We start from the raw sequence: 19,425 nt of genomic DNA, 5'->3' as shown, positions 1-19,425 counted from the left end.
GGTTGTCATGAGAGCGGCCGCCGCGGCCCGGGCGACAGGCGCTGGCGGCCGGGGCTGCTCCTCGGCTGCCACCACCGCTGCGGCTTGGGGGTGCCGGCCGGCCCGGGTCGGCGGAGGAGGCGCCTCCTGAGCTCCGCCGAGGCGCGGCGCTGCCGAGGGCCGGCGGAGAGCCCGGGTCGTGCGGACGTCCTGACAGGTAGACGAGTGGGCCGGGGGCGGCGGGGCCTCCGTGGGCGGCGGGGCCTCCGTGGGCGCGGCCCGCACGCTGCGTCACCGCCCCGGGCGGCCGGCGGCGCCTGCGCTTGGTCCCCGCATTTGGCGGCGGTGCGGGCTCAGCGACCCCGACTCGGTGCTGAGCTGGCTCTTCAACCTCGTCTGTTTCGGAGATTCCCAGGGGCACTTTCGAGTCTTGAGGTTGCTTGACCGAAAAACCATTTAAGTGTGTAACATTTAGGTTTTCCTAAGAAGGAAACTGGATACAAGTCTGTCTCCTAGTCTTGGAGCAAGATGTTCGGAAGTTAGTAAAGTGTTTCGATTTAACGTAGAGATTCAGTACCCCGATGCATAGTGAAAAGCAGACTTCGTAGGAGGAACCGCCGAGTTACCTTCTCCCCACGGTCCCAGCTCGTCCCGCGGCGCGGGGGAAAGTGATCGCTGCTGGGGAAGATGCAACCGGCGCTCGTTTTGAGGCGAGGACCGCTGTGCACCGGGGCCCCGCACTCAACAGAGCTTTGGTTCTCCCCAAAATGTTAGTGTGATTTTTATAGAGCCCAATACTAGTGTCCTTAGTGACACCCCAAGCATCTTAGGGAAGACTTGAAGGTTTACGCACAGGGGACCCCAGGGTACAAGGCGGAAGGATGTGGCCAAAAAGGAATCCTGTTGGAATTCCCAAACCAAGGCAATAGCGTTGCCTCTGCGGTTCCCAGGCACTTCTCCTGTCTGGTTCCTAAATGCCAGGGCTGTGTTTTGGATTTATTGAGGCAGCATAGTATAGTGGACACGTCCTTTATGCGGATTTAAAGGGCCCCATTTCTAACTCTTAGGGCCATAACCGAGGGTGTTGGTCAACACCAGGCTCTGGAACCCGACCAGCTTTAGAACAAACCCGGCCTGTGTGGCTTCGTAGCCGGATGACCCTGGGCCAGGCCTCTCTGTGCCTCAGTTTCCTCGTCTCTACAGCTGGGGTGTCAGAGTTGTGATGAAGGTATAAACATGTATGCATCTGCACACAAAAGTACGGTGTAAGGGAGTAGGTCAGTACACAGGTCAGCAAGATGAATAAACAGTATTTCAGATCTCTGGAATTTCAGGATACATGGTCACACTCAGTTGAAAATATTTCATAGGTACCTACTGTTTTCAAGGTGGGATAGAAAGTAACAGGCCCTGCTCTTAAAGATGATGGAAGGACACAGGGAATCCCCAGCACAGGGATCTAACTCTGAGCTTTAGTAAGTTTGGAGGGACTTTAGAATCCATGACAGAAAGCGGGGGTTAGAACAGCAGGTTGGGCTTGAGGAGGCTTCTTCCGGTGGGGGCAGTACTCCACGTGGGGAAACCTGGCCGTGGTTTTCTAGAGAACACAGTGGGATCCAGAAGAGGTGACGTATTCAGTCAGTGTTCCAAAGGTGGGACCAGTGAGACTTGGCACTGAGGGAGAGGGGGCGGGGGAGGGGGAGGTATGGAGGCCAAGGGGTCAGTCCAGGCTGCGAGCCCGGGCACGTGGGAGGAGCCACAGGCTGGGCGAGGCCAGTCCACGTCTGGCATGGGAGCTGGCACACAGGCCAGGCTGTGCAGCTGCCGTGGGTTAAATCACACTCGTCCACTTTTTGTGCCTGCATTTTATTACTTTCTGGGTTAGTTTGGTTTTCTATCCTGTGATATCCTGCAGTGAGCTTTGTATAAAAAATAACTGGGATCTTTAATAGTGGTTTCTCTTTCTATTTTAAATGCTTTTGTTCGTATATCCCAAGAAACATTAGCGAGTGCCAGCCAATAATTAATTTATTGACGTGGTCCTCTGCAGGTTCTCAGTAGAAGTCAAAGGAAGATCTAGATCATGTATCAAGCATGTTAAAACAAACACATTTCATGTGGGATATGCTTGTGTGTCACCTCCTCCTGAAAATCTCCATTAATAGTGTGTCCTACCCCAGAGATCTTTCTGGAGAAGTCTTTATCCTCTGTGTTAGTGAGGACTCTTGGTTGCATACTAACCCTTCACTCAAATTAGCCGACTGAAGAGCATTGACAGGCTTAGTCACTGGAGAGTAACCAGAAGTCCGTGAGTTGCTCGGGCTTTAAGTCCTGAGGCTCACAGGGTGTCTCTGCCACTCTCAGCACTGCTTCCCCGTGTCAGCTCCACTCCCTGCCTGGATCTCCCCGCTGGTGGCCTCCAGCAGCCCCCCACCCAACCCCCGCAGACACTATGCTATGGCCACAGCCTCCGCAGGGTCCTGGGATCGGGTGGCTTCGGTCCAGTTTGGGTCCTGTTCTCATGTCTCCATCCCTGAGCCCGTTCCTGAGGAGGGATGTGGAACTCATGGACCACCCAAGCCTGGGAAACGTGCCCCCCTCAGGCGGGGATCTGTGGGGTGCAGGATGGGCGTCAGCCCCACAGTTCCGGGTGTGGGGAGGACAGAACCACCGAGGGAAATTGGGATTGAGGTGCTGTTTTCAAAGGAGTGGGCAAAACTGGGCGTCACTACAGACACCCTCAAAACGATGGTAGGTAACTATGAGCCAAGCCAGGTTTGCTAAAACATCATGACAAAAAAATCATTCAGCCGATATTTCCGCATCTCCCCAGAGTCAGCCACTCAGCCAGGCTCCAGGAGAACGCCTGTGTGCTTGAGGTTCTGTCCGTGGTTCTGCTCTCCCTCTGCTGGTCAGCATTTTCGTTTAGCAGTGATTATGCTGTTGATTAAACTGCCCCCTTTCCCCTTATTTTTGTATAACTCATCACACACTGGTTTATTAGTTCCTTAACTAATTTGAAAATCTTTATATTCATATCTTAGCAAAAGACCTTGTTTCTGCCATAACAAAGTAACACGAACTGGATGACGTAAAACCACAAAAATTTACCCCGGAGGCTAGAAGTCCAAAATCGAGGTGCACTTGTGCGGGGCCGCGCCCCCTCTGAAGGCTCCTTCCGGGCCTCTTCCAGCTGCTGGCGGCTCCGAACAGTGCTCGGCGTTCCTTGGCTCGTAGACGCGTTGCGCCAGCTGCTCGGCCGTTGTCACTTGGCTTCTCCCTGTCTGTGTGTGTGTCCCTGTCTCTTTTCTGATAAGGACACAAGTCGTGTTGGAGCAGGGCCCATCCTATTCCAATATGACCTCATCGTAACTTGCTTACGTCCCCACTGTTTCCAGACGAGGTCACGTCACTGGCACCAGGAGTTAGGACTCAGCATAGCTTTTGGGGGACGCAGTTCCACCCACAACGCGGGTCAGACTTTTTGGCATATATTTGGGAAAAGTCAGGGTAACTTGAATGACACCTTATGTGGTATTAGAGGCATCTTAAAAATTGTGTAATGAGAACTAGACTCTTTCAAAGTGATGGGACAGTCCTGACTAGGTTGGGAATTACTTTGTGTATTAAAAAGGCAGGAAATAACACTTTCAATGTTACGATGTACTACTAAGTCCCTTAAAGCAGTCTTTCCTGCTCTCATACACAGCCCCAGCGCGCAGAATGCCCCACAAGATTGGATTCGTAGTTGTCAGCTCATCTGGACACGAAGACGGCTTCAGTGCCCGGGAACTAATGACCCATGCGCCGACTGTCAGCGGGTGGAGGTCACCGAGGTAGGCCAGACGAGGGGCCAAGGGCGGTGGGTCCTCAAGGGTGTGGGCTCTCTCCGTATCAGCTGGTAGTCTTATTACGACTCAGACGGCAGAACCACACGAGGGTCGGGTTGTGCTGCAGACTCACCCATCTAGTTACGCGCTGGACTTTTTTCCTTCTGTTTTTAAAGAAAATTTGTTGAACCTTTTTCCCTATAACATTAACCCACATTCACTTAAGAAGCGTGCAAATACGGAAGAGAGGAAGGAGAACTGCCCCTCCCCCAATTCCCTGATTGAGGGCCAGTCCCGCATTCTCTGTGCGTGGTGGTAAAGATTTTGCATCTCACTGCTTTCATGTAACACAGGACTTTAACCAAGAAAGTCTCTTTCAGATTCATCTGGAATATTTGTACACCTTTAAAAGTCTTCATTACTTGAGTGATGTAATACCAGTGAATATTTTTCTGAAACATTTAAGTCTTTTCCTGAGAAGCCTTCTTTCTTCCCCAGAGGTGGGGCAGAGTTAGTTGTTGAGCTGCCCCAGGGCCTGATCAGGCTTCCCCGACTCAGTGTCGGCCACCTGAGGCCACTCACCTCCTGATCCCGTCACCTCTTCGGGGAATCTCACTCCTCATGACTTGTTTTCCAAGTGTGAGTAGAAGGCTTACTATTTGCTCCTATTCATGAACATGTAAATCTGTATGACATTTACATTCAGTCATATACTGTGACTTACACTTATTCAGATGATATATTGCTAAAAAGTTGAATGTAAATCCCATTTAAAATTCAAATATATTTTCCTTTTGGAGTTTCTGAGGGAACCCAACAAACAAGACTCCATTCTCAGTGAACTGAGAAATGAAACAAAAGAGTAGAGCAGATGGGGACAAATAGCCTCTTTAATACTGATGAAGCTGATATTGAACAAGGGCTTTATCTGGGGGCAAGTAAGCATCCCAGGACTGGGCCAGCCAGGGCAGCCTCACCAGGTCCAATGGGGCTGGAGGAACACCTCCATCAGGCAGCCTCAGTCACATCCACGCTACCCCCCAGACTCACAAATCAATCCAGTCCTGCCTCTCCCCAAGCCCAGGGGCCTGGAGTGAGTTGGGGCCATGGTTTTATGCAAATACACTTCCATTCCCCCCCACACACACACCTGCATTTCCCTTCAGCAGAGGGCCTTTCTACTAAATGCACTTATTCAGCATTTATGCATGAATTAAACGTACTTAAATATACAGACAGGGCCACTTTTTTGTAATATTTATAAAAGTAATACTAATAGGATTCTTTCACGTCTTGACGTGGTATTTCTTCTAAGGCATGACCTATACTTGCTTTAGTAGTAAACTTTCAGACTGCTTCAAAAGAAAGGGTATATGTGCCTTGATCTCCATTCAGACTCATGCTGGGTTTGGCTCAGGGGTCTCCTGACTTCAACAGTGTTCTCTGAGGTCAAGCACATCATAGGAAGGCAAAGGAAAGTACCCTCAAGCCAAGTCTCCCAAAGAGAGGACAGGGTGCTCTGTTAGCCCAGGTCAAAGAGGGAGTGCTCAGGCACTGATAGATATAGCTCCAGTGGGAGGTGCTCCTGGGGGTCTCTACAAGGGTGCAAGGGAAGTTTCTCCAGTGCCTTCTATGACCTAGGAATTCATAGAGCCTGAAATCTTCAAGGCATGAGACACACTTCTCCAAGAGAACACAAAGTTTACACCAGTGATCAGAACCTCTGGGCATGAATTTTTTATTGTCAAATAATTTTCATTCGAAAAGAAATCTAGGGAATTCCCTGGTGGTCTAGTGGTTAGCACTCAGTGCTGTCACTGCTAGGGGCCTGAGTTCGATCTCTGGTCGGGGAACTAAGATCTTGCAAAATGCACGGCATGGCCAAAAAAAGAAAGAAATTTAGAGCTGTCAGTTTATCTTGAAGAGATACATACCTTTTTAGGTAATAATCAACCTTAAAAATAAAATAGCCAGTTCTTTTACCTGCAAAATGAGCTTATTCTAGAATGGCAGAGGAATTGCAATTCGGGACATGCAAACTATGGTGAAACCATAGGCAAGTCTGGGGAACAAAGGAAAGAGAGAAACCTTACTTTACCTTGCTTTATAGAGAAAAGGAGGAAGTTGGGAGGGGCTGCTTTGAGTGAAAGTCCATTGGAGGAAAGCAAGGGTTCAGGGTGGTGACATTGTCTCATTGGCTGGGCTGTTGCTGGACAAGGAGAAAATCTTCCTTCTCCTGCTGGGGCAGTAACGTCAGCTTCTTCTTGCCCAGGAATGAAGGAAGATACGTGCCTGAGAGCTCCCCCTTCAGGGCTCCCCTTCTCCATTTTAATTGAGGTTTCCTTTTATTAATTGTCATATTTCCCCCTTTTGAACAAGAACTTTCTCCAAAAGTATCACTGATCAAGAGTCAAGTTTTCCACATTTAGTGGTTTTTGTTCTTCAGTGTCAGGAAGGACCCTTCCTATTTGTCACATCCAAAGTCGGAGGGAAAGTACATAGCAGTAGGAAACCATTTAAGGCCATGTTTGAGGAACAAGGAAGGTTAGAAGGGAAGACTCTCAAGCATTCCTATCTAAAGTGTACATCTTGTCAAGGTTGTGCACACTGGAGATCTCAAAGCATTGAGCCAACATCACGCTATTGCGTACATCATTTATACAAAGGTTTGACACGTAACAGGTACAAAGGTTAAAAATAATTATGCAAAACAAAGTTTAAAGTAACATGACAGTTCCAAATTGTATGATAGTTCTGACCCATGACCCTAGGCCTGAAGGTCACCAGCTGAACAAATCCAAGGACCATGGAATATCAGGTGAAAATTTTTTGCAACCAGTGCACTTGCTCCCTGATTTTGTGTAATTGGATTTCTACCTCTCCCGAGACATTTATCCATGTGCAATAGATGGTATTTGCTATTGTTCTAACACCTCCTGGCTCAGCCAATAGGTAATTGGGGGCTATGCACTTATTTAAAACTACTTTAGCTAATGAGTTAAGTGATCGATGTTGGGTTGCTACTCCTTCGGCTGTGGAATTGGCCAGCTCTCCTAATGTTAGGAAGAGATTTCTAATCATGTGTTCATTGGCACCTACTCTGATGGGGGGAGAAGTGCAGCTCTCCCTACAGAGGCAAACCTAGGGTCATATACACCTGCTGGAAGTTCCCATGTAAGGCAGCTAAGGAGGTTTAATGCAATAGACCAATGGGAGGTTTCTGATCTGTTATGAAGAGAAAGTAGAACAGTGAATACAGCAAAAGCACACTGTTCTTTTACCCTCCAGCTGTCAAGATGATGAGTTGCCCAAGCACGGTGGCCATTACCAAGGCTTCCACATATAGAAGAGTAACCAGGAGGAGCACGTAGGACCCCCTCATCAAGGGTAGCATTTATGGGCTCATTTGTCGGTATCAAGGACTTGGCGTCATTCAACCAAGACTCAAGTATGATGTTATCACATACTAAAAGTCTTCCTAAATATATGGGTATGACAGCCAGCCTACAAACGGTCTGACTCAAATTGGCTGCTCCAGTGTCTTCTGTATGTATATTCAAGAGAGCTTAAATTAAGCCAGGGAACAAGGGCATGTGGATTTAGTAGTCTTACCTTATACAAGGGACCTGCGGAACAGTTTAGGTACCGAGTGGCATTTGGGATTCCAGAGAAGTTACTTATAGTGTGAGTAGGGGTCACTGCTGTCATGGACAGATCAAGGTTTCTGGTGACAAATCCAATAATCAGAGAGGTTTCCCTCCTTTGCAGTAGATCAGAAAATGTGCATAAAAGCAATGTCTGTCCAAGGTAGAGAGGGAGAAAATAAGGTAAGAAGCAATAGTGAGAAAAGGGTATATGGGCCTGGTCCATCTTGGGAAAGCTGTCTCATCAGATGCTGTCTGCTTCAATTCCTGGAAATCTTTACTTTCAAGTTGCCAGTTGGTGTGCAGGTCCACTCAGGGCTTGGTGCTTTCTTTAGAGGTGACATGAATCCAGGAGTCCATTCCTTGGAGCTTAGCAGCACAAGGGTTGGTTAGCAGTACCTGATAGGGGCCTTTCCAGTGAGGTCGAAGGGAGTCCTTCTGGAGGTGTCCTTTCCAGTAGGTGAAATCTCCAGGTTGCATGCTGTGAAAACATTACTAAAGTGTGATTACTTTCAATGGAAGCAGTAAGACCCTTACAATATTGAAGTATATCTCCATTTATCAGCTGTGGCTCAAAGGAGGCGGGAACCAGGTGCATTGGGCTTCCTGTGACTGTCTCAGAGGGTGAGCGTTTGTGAGTTCCCAAACGGGTGGATCTGAGATTTAGAAGGGCCAACAGTGATGCTTTTGGCCAAGGTATTTGGAGGGTCTCTACAAATTTTGCCAGTTGGGTCTTAATGATGTCATTAATGCATTAGACTAGCCCTGAGGATTGAGGATGGTAAGACAGTGAAAGTGTAAAACCAGCCAGACAGCACAGACCTGTCAAAGTGTTCAACCACTGAAGTTCGGGGGTGGTTCCCCAGGTAGAGATGATCTTTTCTAACAGGATCTTAGCCACAGAAGAGGCAGTAGCCTGTCTACAAGGGTAAGCTTCAGTCCAGTGAGAAAACATGCAACTCATGACTAAGACATATTTATATCCCTGAGATGGGAGCAGCTGAATAAAATCCCTTTGCCAGGTCTTGAGTGGCCCATTAGCAATTTAATGCAGTGCAGACAGGTTTTCCTGGGTTGTGTTTTGGACAGATGGGACAAGCACGGTGGGCGCTTTTCACAGCTTTCTTCGTGTTTCTTCACCAATATTGGTTCATGAACTCTGTCATTTTGCCAGTAGACCAGTGGCTTAAGGCATGTGCAGTGGTCAGTAGTGGGAACTTTAGAATTTCTGGTAGGACCAGATTGTTGTTTGGCCCAAACCAAGAGTTCTGTCTTTTTATCAAGCCAACAGTTATTCAATTTCCAATATTGTTTTTCCTTTTCTGGGGCCAATTGTTGGGCATTTCTAGTCAATATTTCCAAATTATCATCTGGGGGATATGGGGGATATCCCTTTGGACCATGACAGAGGGTTAGCCATTGGTTCCTTTGAGAGCAGCATTTTTTGGCAGAAATGTCAGCAAGATGGTTTCCTTTAGCTTACAGGGACTCAAGTCTGGAATGCCCAGGGACCTTGCTAGTAGCCAGGGCAGCTGGCAAAAGTATGGCATCTAATAAATTTTAGACATGAGAGCCATTTTAAATTTTATTCGCATCAGAGGTTAGTAAACCTTGCTGTTTTGATAACGTCCCAAAGTCATGGGCTACCCCAAAGGCATACCGGCTGTGGGTATAAATGTTGGTGGTCTTGCCCTTGGCTAAAGTACAAGCCCTAGTGAGAGCATATAATTCCACCTTTTGGGCTGAAGTAGCCAAAGGTATACTGCCTTGATGACTTCAAGAGGAGTTGCGACAGCAACCCCACACGGTGTTTACCTTTTTCATCTTTTAGATAGGAACTATTAGTAAACCATGAAAAATCTACATTGGTTAGAGGAATTTCCTGTGAACTATTGCAGGGAGTCAAAAGGTGATGTGTCAGTGTTAAGCAGTCTGGAAGAGTTTTGTCAGCAGTGGGGAGAGGAACAGCAGGGCTGAGGTTATTACAGCAAGAAAGAGTTCTGTGCGGAGCAGCTAGCAAGAGGGTCTCACAGGAGTGTGATGCGAATTCAGGAGAGCTTCTACCGCACGGGGTGCAAAGACGGTTAGAGGGAATCCCATGATTACTTTTTTGGTGGCCTTAACCAAAAGGGCAGTGGCAGGAGTGGCTCTGAGACCAGGGGGCTGTCCCCACGGCACAGGGTCCAGCTGTCGGCTATAGTAGCCGATTGGGTCGACGATGGTCCCTGTGTTTGGGGTGAGTACTCCAAGGGCGTTCCCCTCCTTCTCACATACAAAGGGAAAGAAAGGAAGCTCACAATTAGGATGTCTAAGGGCAGGGGCCCTTATTAAGCTTTTCTTTAAGGCTCCGAAGTTTATGTCATCCTGATCGCCCCCAAATAATAGGGTCCGGTTTGTTGTTTTTTATAAAACATGCAGGGGCTGGGCCATAAGAGAGAAATTTGGAATCCAGTTTTGACAGTAGCCAGCTAGCCCAAAACACCTCATAATTGGGCTGAGTTTTAGATTTGGGGAAGTTGAGGGTACCATGAAGCCTATCTGTATCAAAAGGTAGCCTCATTCTAAGATCAGGTGCCCTAAATATTGAACCTGAGTTTGAGCAAACTGCAGTTTTTCCTTGGAGACTTTATGTCCCTTTAAGGCTAAAAGGTTTTAACAGGGGAATGCTGTCCTCCTGTGAAGTTTTAGAGGAGAGTAGAGAAGCAAACCATCCATATACTGTAATAAAGTAGAGCCTGCAGAAAACTGCATTGTCCAGGTCAGCCTTTAAGGTTTGAAAAGTAAGAAGGACTTTCAGGGACTTCCCTGGCGGTCCAGAGGTTGACTCCTCCATGCTTCCACTGCAGGGGGCGCGGTTCAATTCCTGGTCCGGGAACTAAGATCGCACGTGCTGAGCACGGCCAAAAGAATTTTTTTTTTTAATAAATTTTTTTTTAAAAAAAGAAGAAGAAGGACTTTCAGTAAAACCCTTAAGCATTTCTGTCCAGGTGTACTGTTCTTTCCCAAGTGAAAGCAAAAAGATACAGAGTAGCTTTATCAAGGGGAATGCTAGAGAATGCAGTGCATAGATCAATTACAATGAGATTCTGCTTTTAGTAGGAATGGATGCTAGTCGCATATGCGGGTTAGGAACAACAGGGTGCCAGGGATAACGGTGTCACTTATTCCGGTTTCTGGACAAACCTCCATCCTCAGCCGCTGGGTTTTCTCACGGGCAAAGCAGGGTGTTACGGGGACTAGAACAAGGGATAATGATGCTGCGGCTTTGAAATCTTCTGTTATGGGCTTGATGCCTTGAAGGACCTCTTTATTTAATTATAAGGTACTGATTAATTCTGGGGAGAAGTTTTGAGGGATATGTTTGAATCTTAATAGGAGGAGCACTGGATTCTGGGTATTTCAGTTGGAGATTTTGCCCATAAGGAAAGTGGTAGCTGATCCATTGGTGACAAGTGACTAGTGAGTGTCCTTGAAATCACCTCTAATGCATCTGAGACAGAGCAAGTAAAAGATATCGAGGGTCATTCAGTTCCCTGCTTGGCTATTTTGATGGCTACTGTCAAATTCTAGAACTATTTCCCCCTTTCAGGAGAAAGAAATTCCAGCATGGTATTTTCCTAAGAAATCTCTGCCCAATGATTGAATAAGGATGAAGGAGCCTAAGGAGAAAACAGTGTGTGTCTCTCAAAGGGCCCAAACAAAAGGGAACGGGTTCCGAGACGGGGATCTTTGGGGGTTCGTTAAACCCCCACTGTTTGAACTGTGTAGCACTCCAAGGCAGGGCTGCTGTATAGCAGTGTGGTTGCGCACCAAGAGCGTAGCTGTGGTGTCAGTGAGGACACAGAGATTCATTCCCCATCCGGAGGGTCGTTTCTCCGAGCCGATTAAAAGGGAGGCTTGGGAAGAGCCCCCTGTAGTTCCTGAGAGCCTGGCCGGTGGGGTTAGGAGGACATTGGAAAGGTTGCTTAGAGGGCTGAAGGTGCCTGCGGTGCTTAGGCTTTAATTGTCTTCTTTTCCAGTGTCCTGGCTTTTTGCAGTAATAGCAGAGACCAAGAGGGTTTTGGTTTTGTTTGGCGGGGAGGGTGGGGCCTCCATTTGTTGAATTGTCTAGGGTGCAAACGAGCTGATTTACCAAATTAACCAAACCTGGAGTGGACAGAGTTTCCCATTCCATCCTGGTCCTTTTTTATTTTTTTTTAAATTTATTTATTTATTTTTGGCTGCGTTGGGTCTTCGTTGCTGCGCGCGGGCTTTCTCTAGTTGCGATGGGCGGGGGCTGCTCTTCCTTGTGGTGCTCGAGCTTCTCATTGGGGTGGCTTCTCTTGTTGCGGAGCACGGGCTCTAGGCACGCGGGCTCAGTAGTTGAGACACGTGGGCTCAGTAGTTGTGGCTCGTGGGCTCTAGAGCGCAGACTCAGTAGTTGTGGCGCACGGGCTTAGTTGCTCCATGGCATGTGGGATCTTCCTGGACCAGGGCTCGAACCCACGTCCCCTGCATTGGCAGGCGGATTCTTAACCACTGCACCACCAGGGAAGTCCCCATCCTGGTCCTTTTAACTGAAAGAGAATCCCCATTCAGCCCGTTAATGAACACAGAGTTAAAGGCAACCCAAGCAGATTCAACATCCAAAAGAAGACCAGAGTTTTCTTTAAAGACAGTCTGAAGACAACTACAATGGTTGTGTACAGGTTTTATAAGTTTTTGCATGCAAAGCCTGAATTTTGTTCCAGTCATTATGCTTAGGAATACCTTTTGAAACTCTTCAGCGAAAATTTCTAGCAAGTTCTTGGATTTCCTGCTAACAGTCAGGGTTTGTTTTTCTAAATCCCTTTCAGGATTTTCCCATCAGGCAAGTTTCAATCCAGTGTTGGGCCTGACCTTCACCAGGAAGCATGTGGACTAATTGATATAAATCTGAGAAGCCAGGCTGATAGGTTTATAAGTGGATAAGTTCTTCAGCAAACCCATGGCGGTCCTCAGTTACTTTGGGAAAATCTTTGACTATAGCTCAAAGTTCAGCTTTAGTCCAGGCAACATAAGTAACTAGGGATTTAGCATCTAGACCCCTAGAAGGCTTAGCTTTAAAAGGGCGGGACTTAAAAAGTTCAGGGGAGGGGGAAACAGGGAGAGGTTTGGAGAAAAAGGGGAGTTCAGCAAGAGGGTTAGGAGGGGGTGGAGGGCCCAGAGGAGGTGAGGATGGGCAGAAGGGGAGGGAAGGTGGCGCAGGGGCACAAGGGGGAGGGGGGAGGGGAGAGAGGCCTCAGAAGCCGTTTTGTCTTCTTTCAGTTTGTTCGCCTCTGTTAGTCTAGGAATGGTATTTTGTAAAGAGGCAGTTTTAGAGTCCTGGATGTGTTTGGAAGCTCCAAGGTACCAATTAAAATAAGCATCGCATTCAGTCTGTTTAGTTTTAGAGCCGTGGCTTTCTAATTTGTTTCTGAGAGAAACAAGTTTGGAGAGGTTGAAAGTTCCCCATAATGGCCCTTGGTATTCTGAAGTATTTGGGGTTAAGTCAGTCTATTTAGTTTAAAATGTGCATGAGGAAGGACCATAGTTTTTAAACATAACACCAGCCAGGGTCCCCGAAGGAGGGTGCCCTTAGAGCATTTAGGTGACTGGGGTCCCATTTCTTAGAGCTTTTCTCAAGAGCAAAAGAAAAATCCCTAAATAGCCTGATTCCAGTGGAATTTTACCAAAATTCTAGCACACTTCCAAAAGGGGGAACAAATGAGTGAGTACTCACCAAAAGGACAAAGCCTTCCCAAAAAGAAAAAAAGCAGATCCCAAATAAAGTCAGAGCACTCAACCAGAAGGAGGGAGCTCGATCGGAGGGGAGGCTTCCTGGCCCGGAAGGAGGGGGGCTCTCACTGCCGGGAGGGGAGGGGAGCGGGGCACGGGGCACGGGCGGCTGTCACACGGGGGTCCAGGGTCCATCTCCTCCAGAACCCACTTCTGGACACCATGCGATGTCAGCCTTAAAAATAAAATAGCCAGTTGTTTTTGCCAGCAAAATGAGCTTATTCCAGAATGGCAGGGGAATTACAGTTCGGGACATGCAAAGTGGTGAAAGCGTAGGTGAGTCTGAGGACAAAGGAGAGCGAGAAACCTTATTTTATAGAGAAAAGGGGCAGTTGGGAGGGGCTGCTTTGAACCTAAGTCCATTGGAGGAAAGCGAGGGTTTGGGGTGGTCACAGCATCTCGTTGGCTGGGCTGTTACTGGACCAGGAGAAAGTCTCCCTTCTGCTGCTGGGGCAGCCAAGTCTGCCGCTCCCTGCCCGGAAGAAGGAAGTCCATGCCTGAGACCCTCCCTTCAGGGCCCCCGGCTCCATTTTAGATGGGTTTCTCTTCACTGATTTGCACAGGATATTGTCCCTTCTTTTAATCAGTTTGAGGGGTATTTTTGATTCATCTATAAACTCTCAATAAGCTACCTTTGAATAGCTAAATCATAGTTCCCTGACCAGGGATCGAACCCAGGCCCTCAGCAGTGAAAGCGCTGAGTCGTAACCACTGGACCACCAGGGAATTCCCATAGCCCTTTTTTTGAAGGGTTTTAAAATATACAGCTTCAAACTTTTGTCAGTCATCTTAGTTTTCCTTAAACAGTTTTGGAGGTTTTTTTTTTTTTTAAATAATAAAGGATTTTTTTCCACACGAGATTACTGTGTCCTTATGTCTAGAATGATCTCACCACCAATCATAATGTCTGTGCCCTGCATTTAAAAAAAGTAAATATCTGAAATGTCTAAAGCAGTGCTTGACTGAAGGGTACTCAAGGCTCGGATTGCTAAGTTCCCAGTTTCCTGGCTGCCCTCCTGCCCCACATGCATCTCTCTTACAACCTTGGCGTTTAGGGAACCCCAGCGATCACCCCCCAGAATACGAGTCTGTTCCACCCGTAGTCAGTGGCCCCACCTTCTCAGCAGCGCTCTCCCCGCTCACCCTTTTACGTCCCTCAGTTAAGCACAAAAGTTTCCGGAGTCCCGTCCGTTCAGCCTGACGATCCTTCCTGTGCTCGTCCTTTCTGTCCTGCCCACTGATGGTGACCCTCCTGCTAGAGGCGTAAGGACAGGCACGGGCCACAGGATGGGTGCGGTGCCGATGCCGAAAAGCTGGGGGAGGGGGCTGTTTGGGGCGGCTTGGGGAGCGGGGTCAGGGGTGTGTGTGTCTGCATCACATCTGGTGCTTCGAGGATGCCTGCACTCAATGTCAAGTCACCAACGAGATACGCAAGTGCGGGCAGAGGATGCTGTTTGCTTGGGGTTCCTCCCTGATAGGAGGTTTGCAAAGCCATGGGGCAGGTGGGATGCCTCACAGTGAGTCTAGGTAGAGAAGGGAACCTGGAACCCAGCCCAGGGCACAGTCAGGGCCGGACGGGAAGGCGGCCCGAGGCAGGAAGGGGCGCAGGAGGTCGGGACCATGAGGTGTACGTTGCACTCAGCCTCATGGAGGTCAGTGGTGGCCTGTGACCTTGGCCAAGGGGGCAGCTGGGAAACAGGGTGGGAGCTGGAGACGGAGGCAGGGTCAGGGGAGGCTTCTCAGGCTTTTCTGGAGTGTGTGTGTGTGGTGTGTGAGTGTGTGACCCTGTGAGTGTATGAGTGTGAGAGTGTGTGTGTGTTGTGAGTGTGTACGAGTGTGAGAGTGTGTATGTGAGTGAGTGTGTGGGTGTGCGTTGTGTATGAGTGGGTTTGTTTGAGTGTGTGTGTGTGTGTGCGTGTCAGTGTGTGTGTATGTGTGTGTGAGTTTCAGTGTGTGTGTGTTCGTGTGTGAGTCTGTCAGTGTGTCAGTGTGTGTTACTGTGTGAGTGACTGTGAGTTTGTGTGTGAGCGTGAGTGTGTATGAGAGTGTGTGAGTGTGTGTGAGAGTGTGAGTGAGAGTGTGTGTGAGTGAGGGTGCATGTGCGCGTGTGTTGATGGGGTGACGGGGTCAAGCGAAGGGGCAGGCTGGCTCTGGTGCAGTTCAGCTGGGGTGGGGACGGGCAGCCGCAGTGTGCTGGGGCAGCTGGAAGGAAAGGCAGGAGAGGGGCCAGGCCGGCCAGGGGCCAGGTCACCACTGCACTCGAGGAGGATCGCGACGCGTGCTGGAGGGGCCTTTCCCACTGTCGCATCGTCGGTGCTTCCCCGGCTCTAGATGCCCTCGATGCCCACTGTCGTGCGCACCCAGTGTTTGCCAGCTCGGCGCACACGCTGCCCGCTGTTGAAGCATCGTGCTGCCCACCCCCCCCAGTCGTGATCATATACTGCAGTGTGACGTTCTCATGCGGTGTCCCTTCTGGACAGAATTAGAAGCTCCAGTGTGGACAGTTGTAGGCTTCTCCAGGCCGCCGAGTGAGCGTGAGAGGCTCTCTTGAAGTATTGATCGTTGCTCACTCCACTCAGGATTCTGTAAAGCAAGGGGTTTCCTGAAGTGTTCAGGTTCTGGTGGAAAATCCTTTGACTCACTAGTACAGCCTCTTTAGATTGATGTTTTTATCTCGTGATAAACTTTGGGTTTCATTTCAAACCACTAACTAACTGCTCCAAGTATGATTCACGCTGGGGGGCTGGCAGACCCCAGCAAACCTTCACTCCGAGCTCCAGCTGCAACTGGAAGGCCAGAGGGCGGGGACAGCACCCGGGACCCTGCAGCGTCAGAACCCACAGACCTGCCACGTACGCGGAAGTGGGCTGAGAACATCCCTCAACCCTCTACGGAGATCCTGCAGATAAAACAAAAATGTATTTTCTTTCAGATTTTGCCAGTTTCCACAAGAAATTGTTCTTCAAATGGTGGAGAGATGTCGGATAAGAAAACTACAGTTGCTCGCTCACCAGTATATGATTGCCAGTAAAATCGAGTTCTACGTTAGTGAGAGCCTGCCTGAATATTTCGCACCATATCAAGCAGAGCGGTTTCGAAGGCTTGGGTAAGAATGAAATTTAACATGTATGGTGGGGACTTTTAGCCTAATTCTACCTCAGAGCAATTAAACACTAAGGAATCGCCCTTGCCCTTGGCGCTGTCTCACGTACTTGCGTGCGGGTGGAGGTCACACCACTTCTGAACCCTGCCTGGTGCTGAGTGTGCTTACCGAGCAGTGTTCCTGTCGGTCGTATTCAGCCCACTTTTCAGCTGCAGAGCTTATCTGAAGAGAGCTATTTAGAATTTGACTGCTGGGCTTTATTCCCTAGGGTTTTTCATTCCAAACCTAACTTTCCTTGAAACCTGAGGAGCTCAGTGGGCACCGAAGGCAGCGTATTTCCACATCAACGTGATTCCAGAGTTGTGTTTTTTCTTTCAGCTACGTCTCTCTCTGTGACAATGAAAAGACAGGTTGCAAAGCCCGGGAACTAAAATCGGTTTATGTGGATGCAGTAGGACAGTTTCTTAAGCTGATTTTTCACCAAAACCATATCAACAAGTACAATGTGTATAATCAGGTGAGACACATGGGCCCTCCCCTTGGTGATACCCCTGCCCCGCCCCCTGCTTTGTGGCATCTCAGACTCCTCCTTTAAGGTGGTGTCTGTGGGAGAGTGCTAAGCTCCCTGGAGCTGCGCGCTCCGATTCGGAGCCACCGGCCACGTGCGGCTGTGCACGCACGCTGGGAGCCTGGCTGGTCCACGTGCGTGGGCTGCATGTGTGACCCAGGCTCGGTTACACAAGGAGAGGGGGATGTTTTGGATACATTAGCTTTAAATATATTGGTAAAATCAAAAAATCAATTTTAAATGTTTCTTTCACTGTGTCGACTAGAAAATTTTAAATTACATATGTGGCTTGCATTATATCGGGTTGGCCAAAAAGTTTGTTGAGGTTTTTCCGTAACATCTCATGGAAAAAATCCAAACAGACTTTTTGGCCAGCCCAGTATTTTTGTTGGACAACACTGTTCTACATAAACCCACTAAACTCTTACGAGATAAATCCCCTGCTGGAAATCGAGAATGCGGGTTAATGATGCATGCAGTCCAGAATCTCTCTAGCTCCCTCCGTCCCTTTTTATTTTTTTGGCATAAAGAATATAGTGGAAATCAACTGTGTCCAAAGCAGTCTTGTTAATTAGCACAAGTATTTACAGCACTCCCTGCCCCCTCCAAGAGGAATGCAAGCATTCCAACAAGTCAGAGCTTTATGCTGAGCAAGTGAGCTGAAGGAGAGTTCTGAGACAGTCATGTTGCCTGGTCTGTATTTGACAGCAGAATTCTGAGCCTTTTCCCTCCTCCACCCCATCTGTGTATTCACCAGTAACTCCTCAGTTTTCAGTTCAGCAACCGTGATTCTCAAGGAAGGGGGTACGGGAAGGCGGCTCCTCCCCGTCAAGTGAGAATCAGTGCCTTGGACAAACCAAGCTGTGTTAACGTGGGTTTTCATTTCATTGTCTAATTTACCACGATCATGTAGTTGTGACCCCATCCTTAACCTTGAGTGGATGGTTCAATATAAAGCTGGGTTAAAACTTCAGAGGTTTTTTAGCTATATTGTTTTAACATCCTTTAAACATTAAAATACCCTCTTGGTTCAGCATTAGAACATTAACTTCTATAATCTATACAAGTCATTAATAATTGTGTATTAGCGTGAGATTTTACAATTGAAGCATCTTGCCGTGCATCATCCCGTTTTACGACAGCTCGGCTCAGAGTTTGTTATAACGGGGTTAAGTCATGTCAAACATTTTATGCTTAATTTCTGTTGATTAACTCTTTCTTAGGTTGCTTTGGTTGCAATAAATATCATTGGAGACCCTGCAGATTTCAGTGATGAAAGCAATATTGTAAGTTTGGGAAGTTTCATTCCTGAAGAGGGACGTTTATTTCTAACAAGAGGGGATCGTTTATTTTTGTCACAAAAGTATCATCCTAAAAATCCTCACAAAACTATCTGGTGAACAGCTAGCAGATAATTTTCAGCAGCTGTTGTATTAAACTTTACTCAAGAATTTTAGTTGTCCCTCCAGGACACTAGGATCATTGAAGCTCCCTGACTGACACCTTTATGTCAGATCATCCCTGTTTTATGTTGTTCCTTTTCTCTCTGAGATACTAAGCATAACTTTTTCCCCCAAAGACCTCTAGAGAGAAGCTGATTGATCATTATCTAGGGCACAACACAGAGGACCCAGCTCTCGAAGGAACTTGTTCTGGGTAAGAGCCCCGCCCACCCGAGGCTATACATTTCTGTAATTTTCCTTGGAATCATGAAAGTGCAAGTCAGCTCCAAAGAAAGGATCCTGGACCTGGGGGCCTCTACATTCAGTCTGGAGCCGAATAAGCCATTGATGGGATTGTCTTAAATACACTGCAGATTAAGGTCGCTGTTTTATTTAGCACATCTTCATTCACTGCCCTTCAGAGATGACTTCGTTTCTTATATGTTCTCGTATTACTAGACAGTTCCTCAAATGCATTCAGATAAAAGATCTGTCAGCCATCCTTTGATATTTTGGTGGCACAGGCAAATTCATAGGTAAGAATCAAAGTATTAATTGACCCAGATTACCAGTTACCCCAAAGTTCATCTTATATCTGCTTTAAAATCTCATTCCTTAAGGGAGTGAGAACTGCATGTCATATCAATTTCTGTAAGTTCCTCTCCACACTCCTCACGTGGACAGTTGTACAGACTTCGCTATCTTGCTGACTCTTTAGCAAGTCAGGCGTGGAGGGCAAGGCCAAGGGCACGGCACTTTACACCCTCTGTCCCTAGGTGCCCCTCTGGGACAGAGTCCTTCAGCACCCTTGTCATGTGCCTGCTGTTTATTAAAGCAGGGGGACTGCTTCCACAGGCGCCCGGCCTAAAGAGAAAGGAATTCAAAACAATACCCAGGTCCCCTTTTCTGATGGCAACTTCCCAATAGCAAAAAGATAAGATGCTTAGATGTTAGTAGACGGTTGACATTTGCCCATGACCTGTGGTGTATTTCCACGCTCACACGCACGTGGCCAGAACTGCTGGCTCTTCCGTTTGCATCAAACGTGGGGTCAGTTCTCTGT

At 48.0% G+C, this 19,425-nt stretch overlaps 1 protein-coding gene across 4 annotated transcripts in view; it reads left to right on the top strand.

Moving 5' to 3' along the window:
- Positions 1-8: 8 nt before the first annotated feature.
- CEP104 (centrosomal protein 104) overlaps positions 9-19,425 on the top strand; it is a 52,594-nt gene continuing 33,177 nt past the window's right edge. For 2 of the 4 annotated variants that reach the window (XM_057554592.1, XM_057554600.1), the window contains exons 1-6: positions 10-196; positions 3,689-3,815; positions 16,182-16,355; positions 16,731-16,869; positions 18,144-18,206; positions 18,500-18,576. In XM_057554592.1, the coding sequence (XP_057410575.1) occupies positions 3,703-3,815; positions 16,182-16,355; positions 16,731-16,869; positions 18,144-18,206; positions 18,500-18,576 (566 nt within the window). In that variant the 5' untranslated portion in view covers positions 10-196; positions 3,689-3,702. Of the gene's footprint in view, positions 197-3,688; positions 3,816-16,181; positions 16,356-16,730; positions 16,870-18,143; positions 18,207-18,499; positions 18,577-19,425 lie in introns of those variants that run through there. The other 2 variants (XM_057554597.1, XM_007166217.2) reach the window with 2 other exon arrangements.

The sequence above is a fragment of the Balaenoptera acutorostrata genome, chromosome 1, assembly GCF_949987535.1.
Source record: "Balaenoptera acutorostrata chromosome 1, mBalAcu1.1, whole genome shotgun sequence".
In the NCBI taxonomy this organism is placed as follows: domain Eukaryota; kingdom Metazoa; phylum Chordata; class Mammalia; order Artiodactyla; family Balaenopteridae; genus Balaenoptera; species Balaenoptera acutorostrata.
The sequence above is the reverse complement of the archived record's forward strand: the minus strand, read 5'-3'. Positions and strand labels throughout refer to the sequence as shown.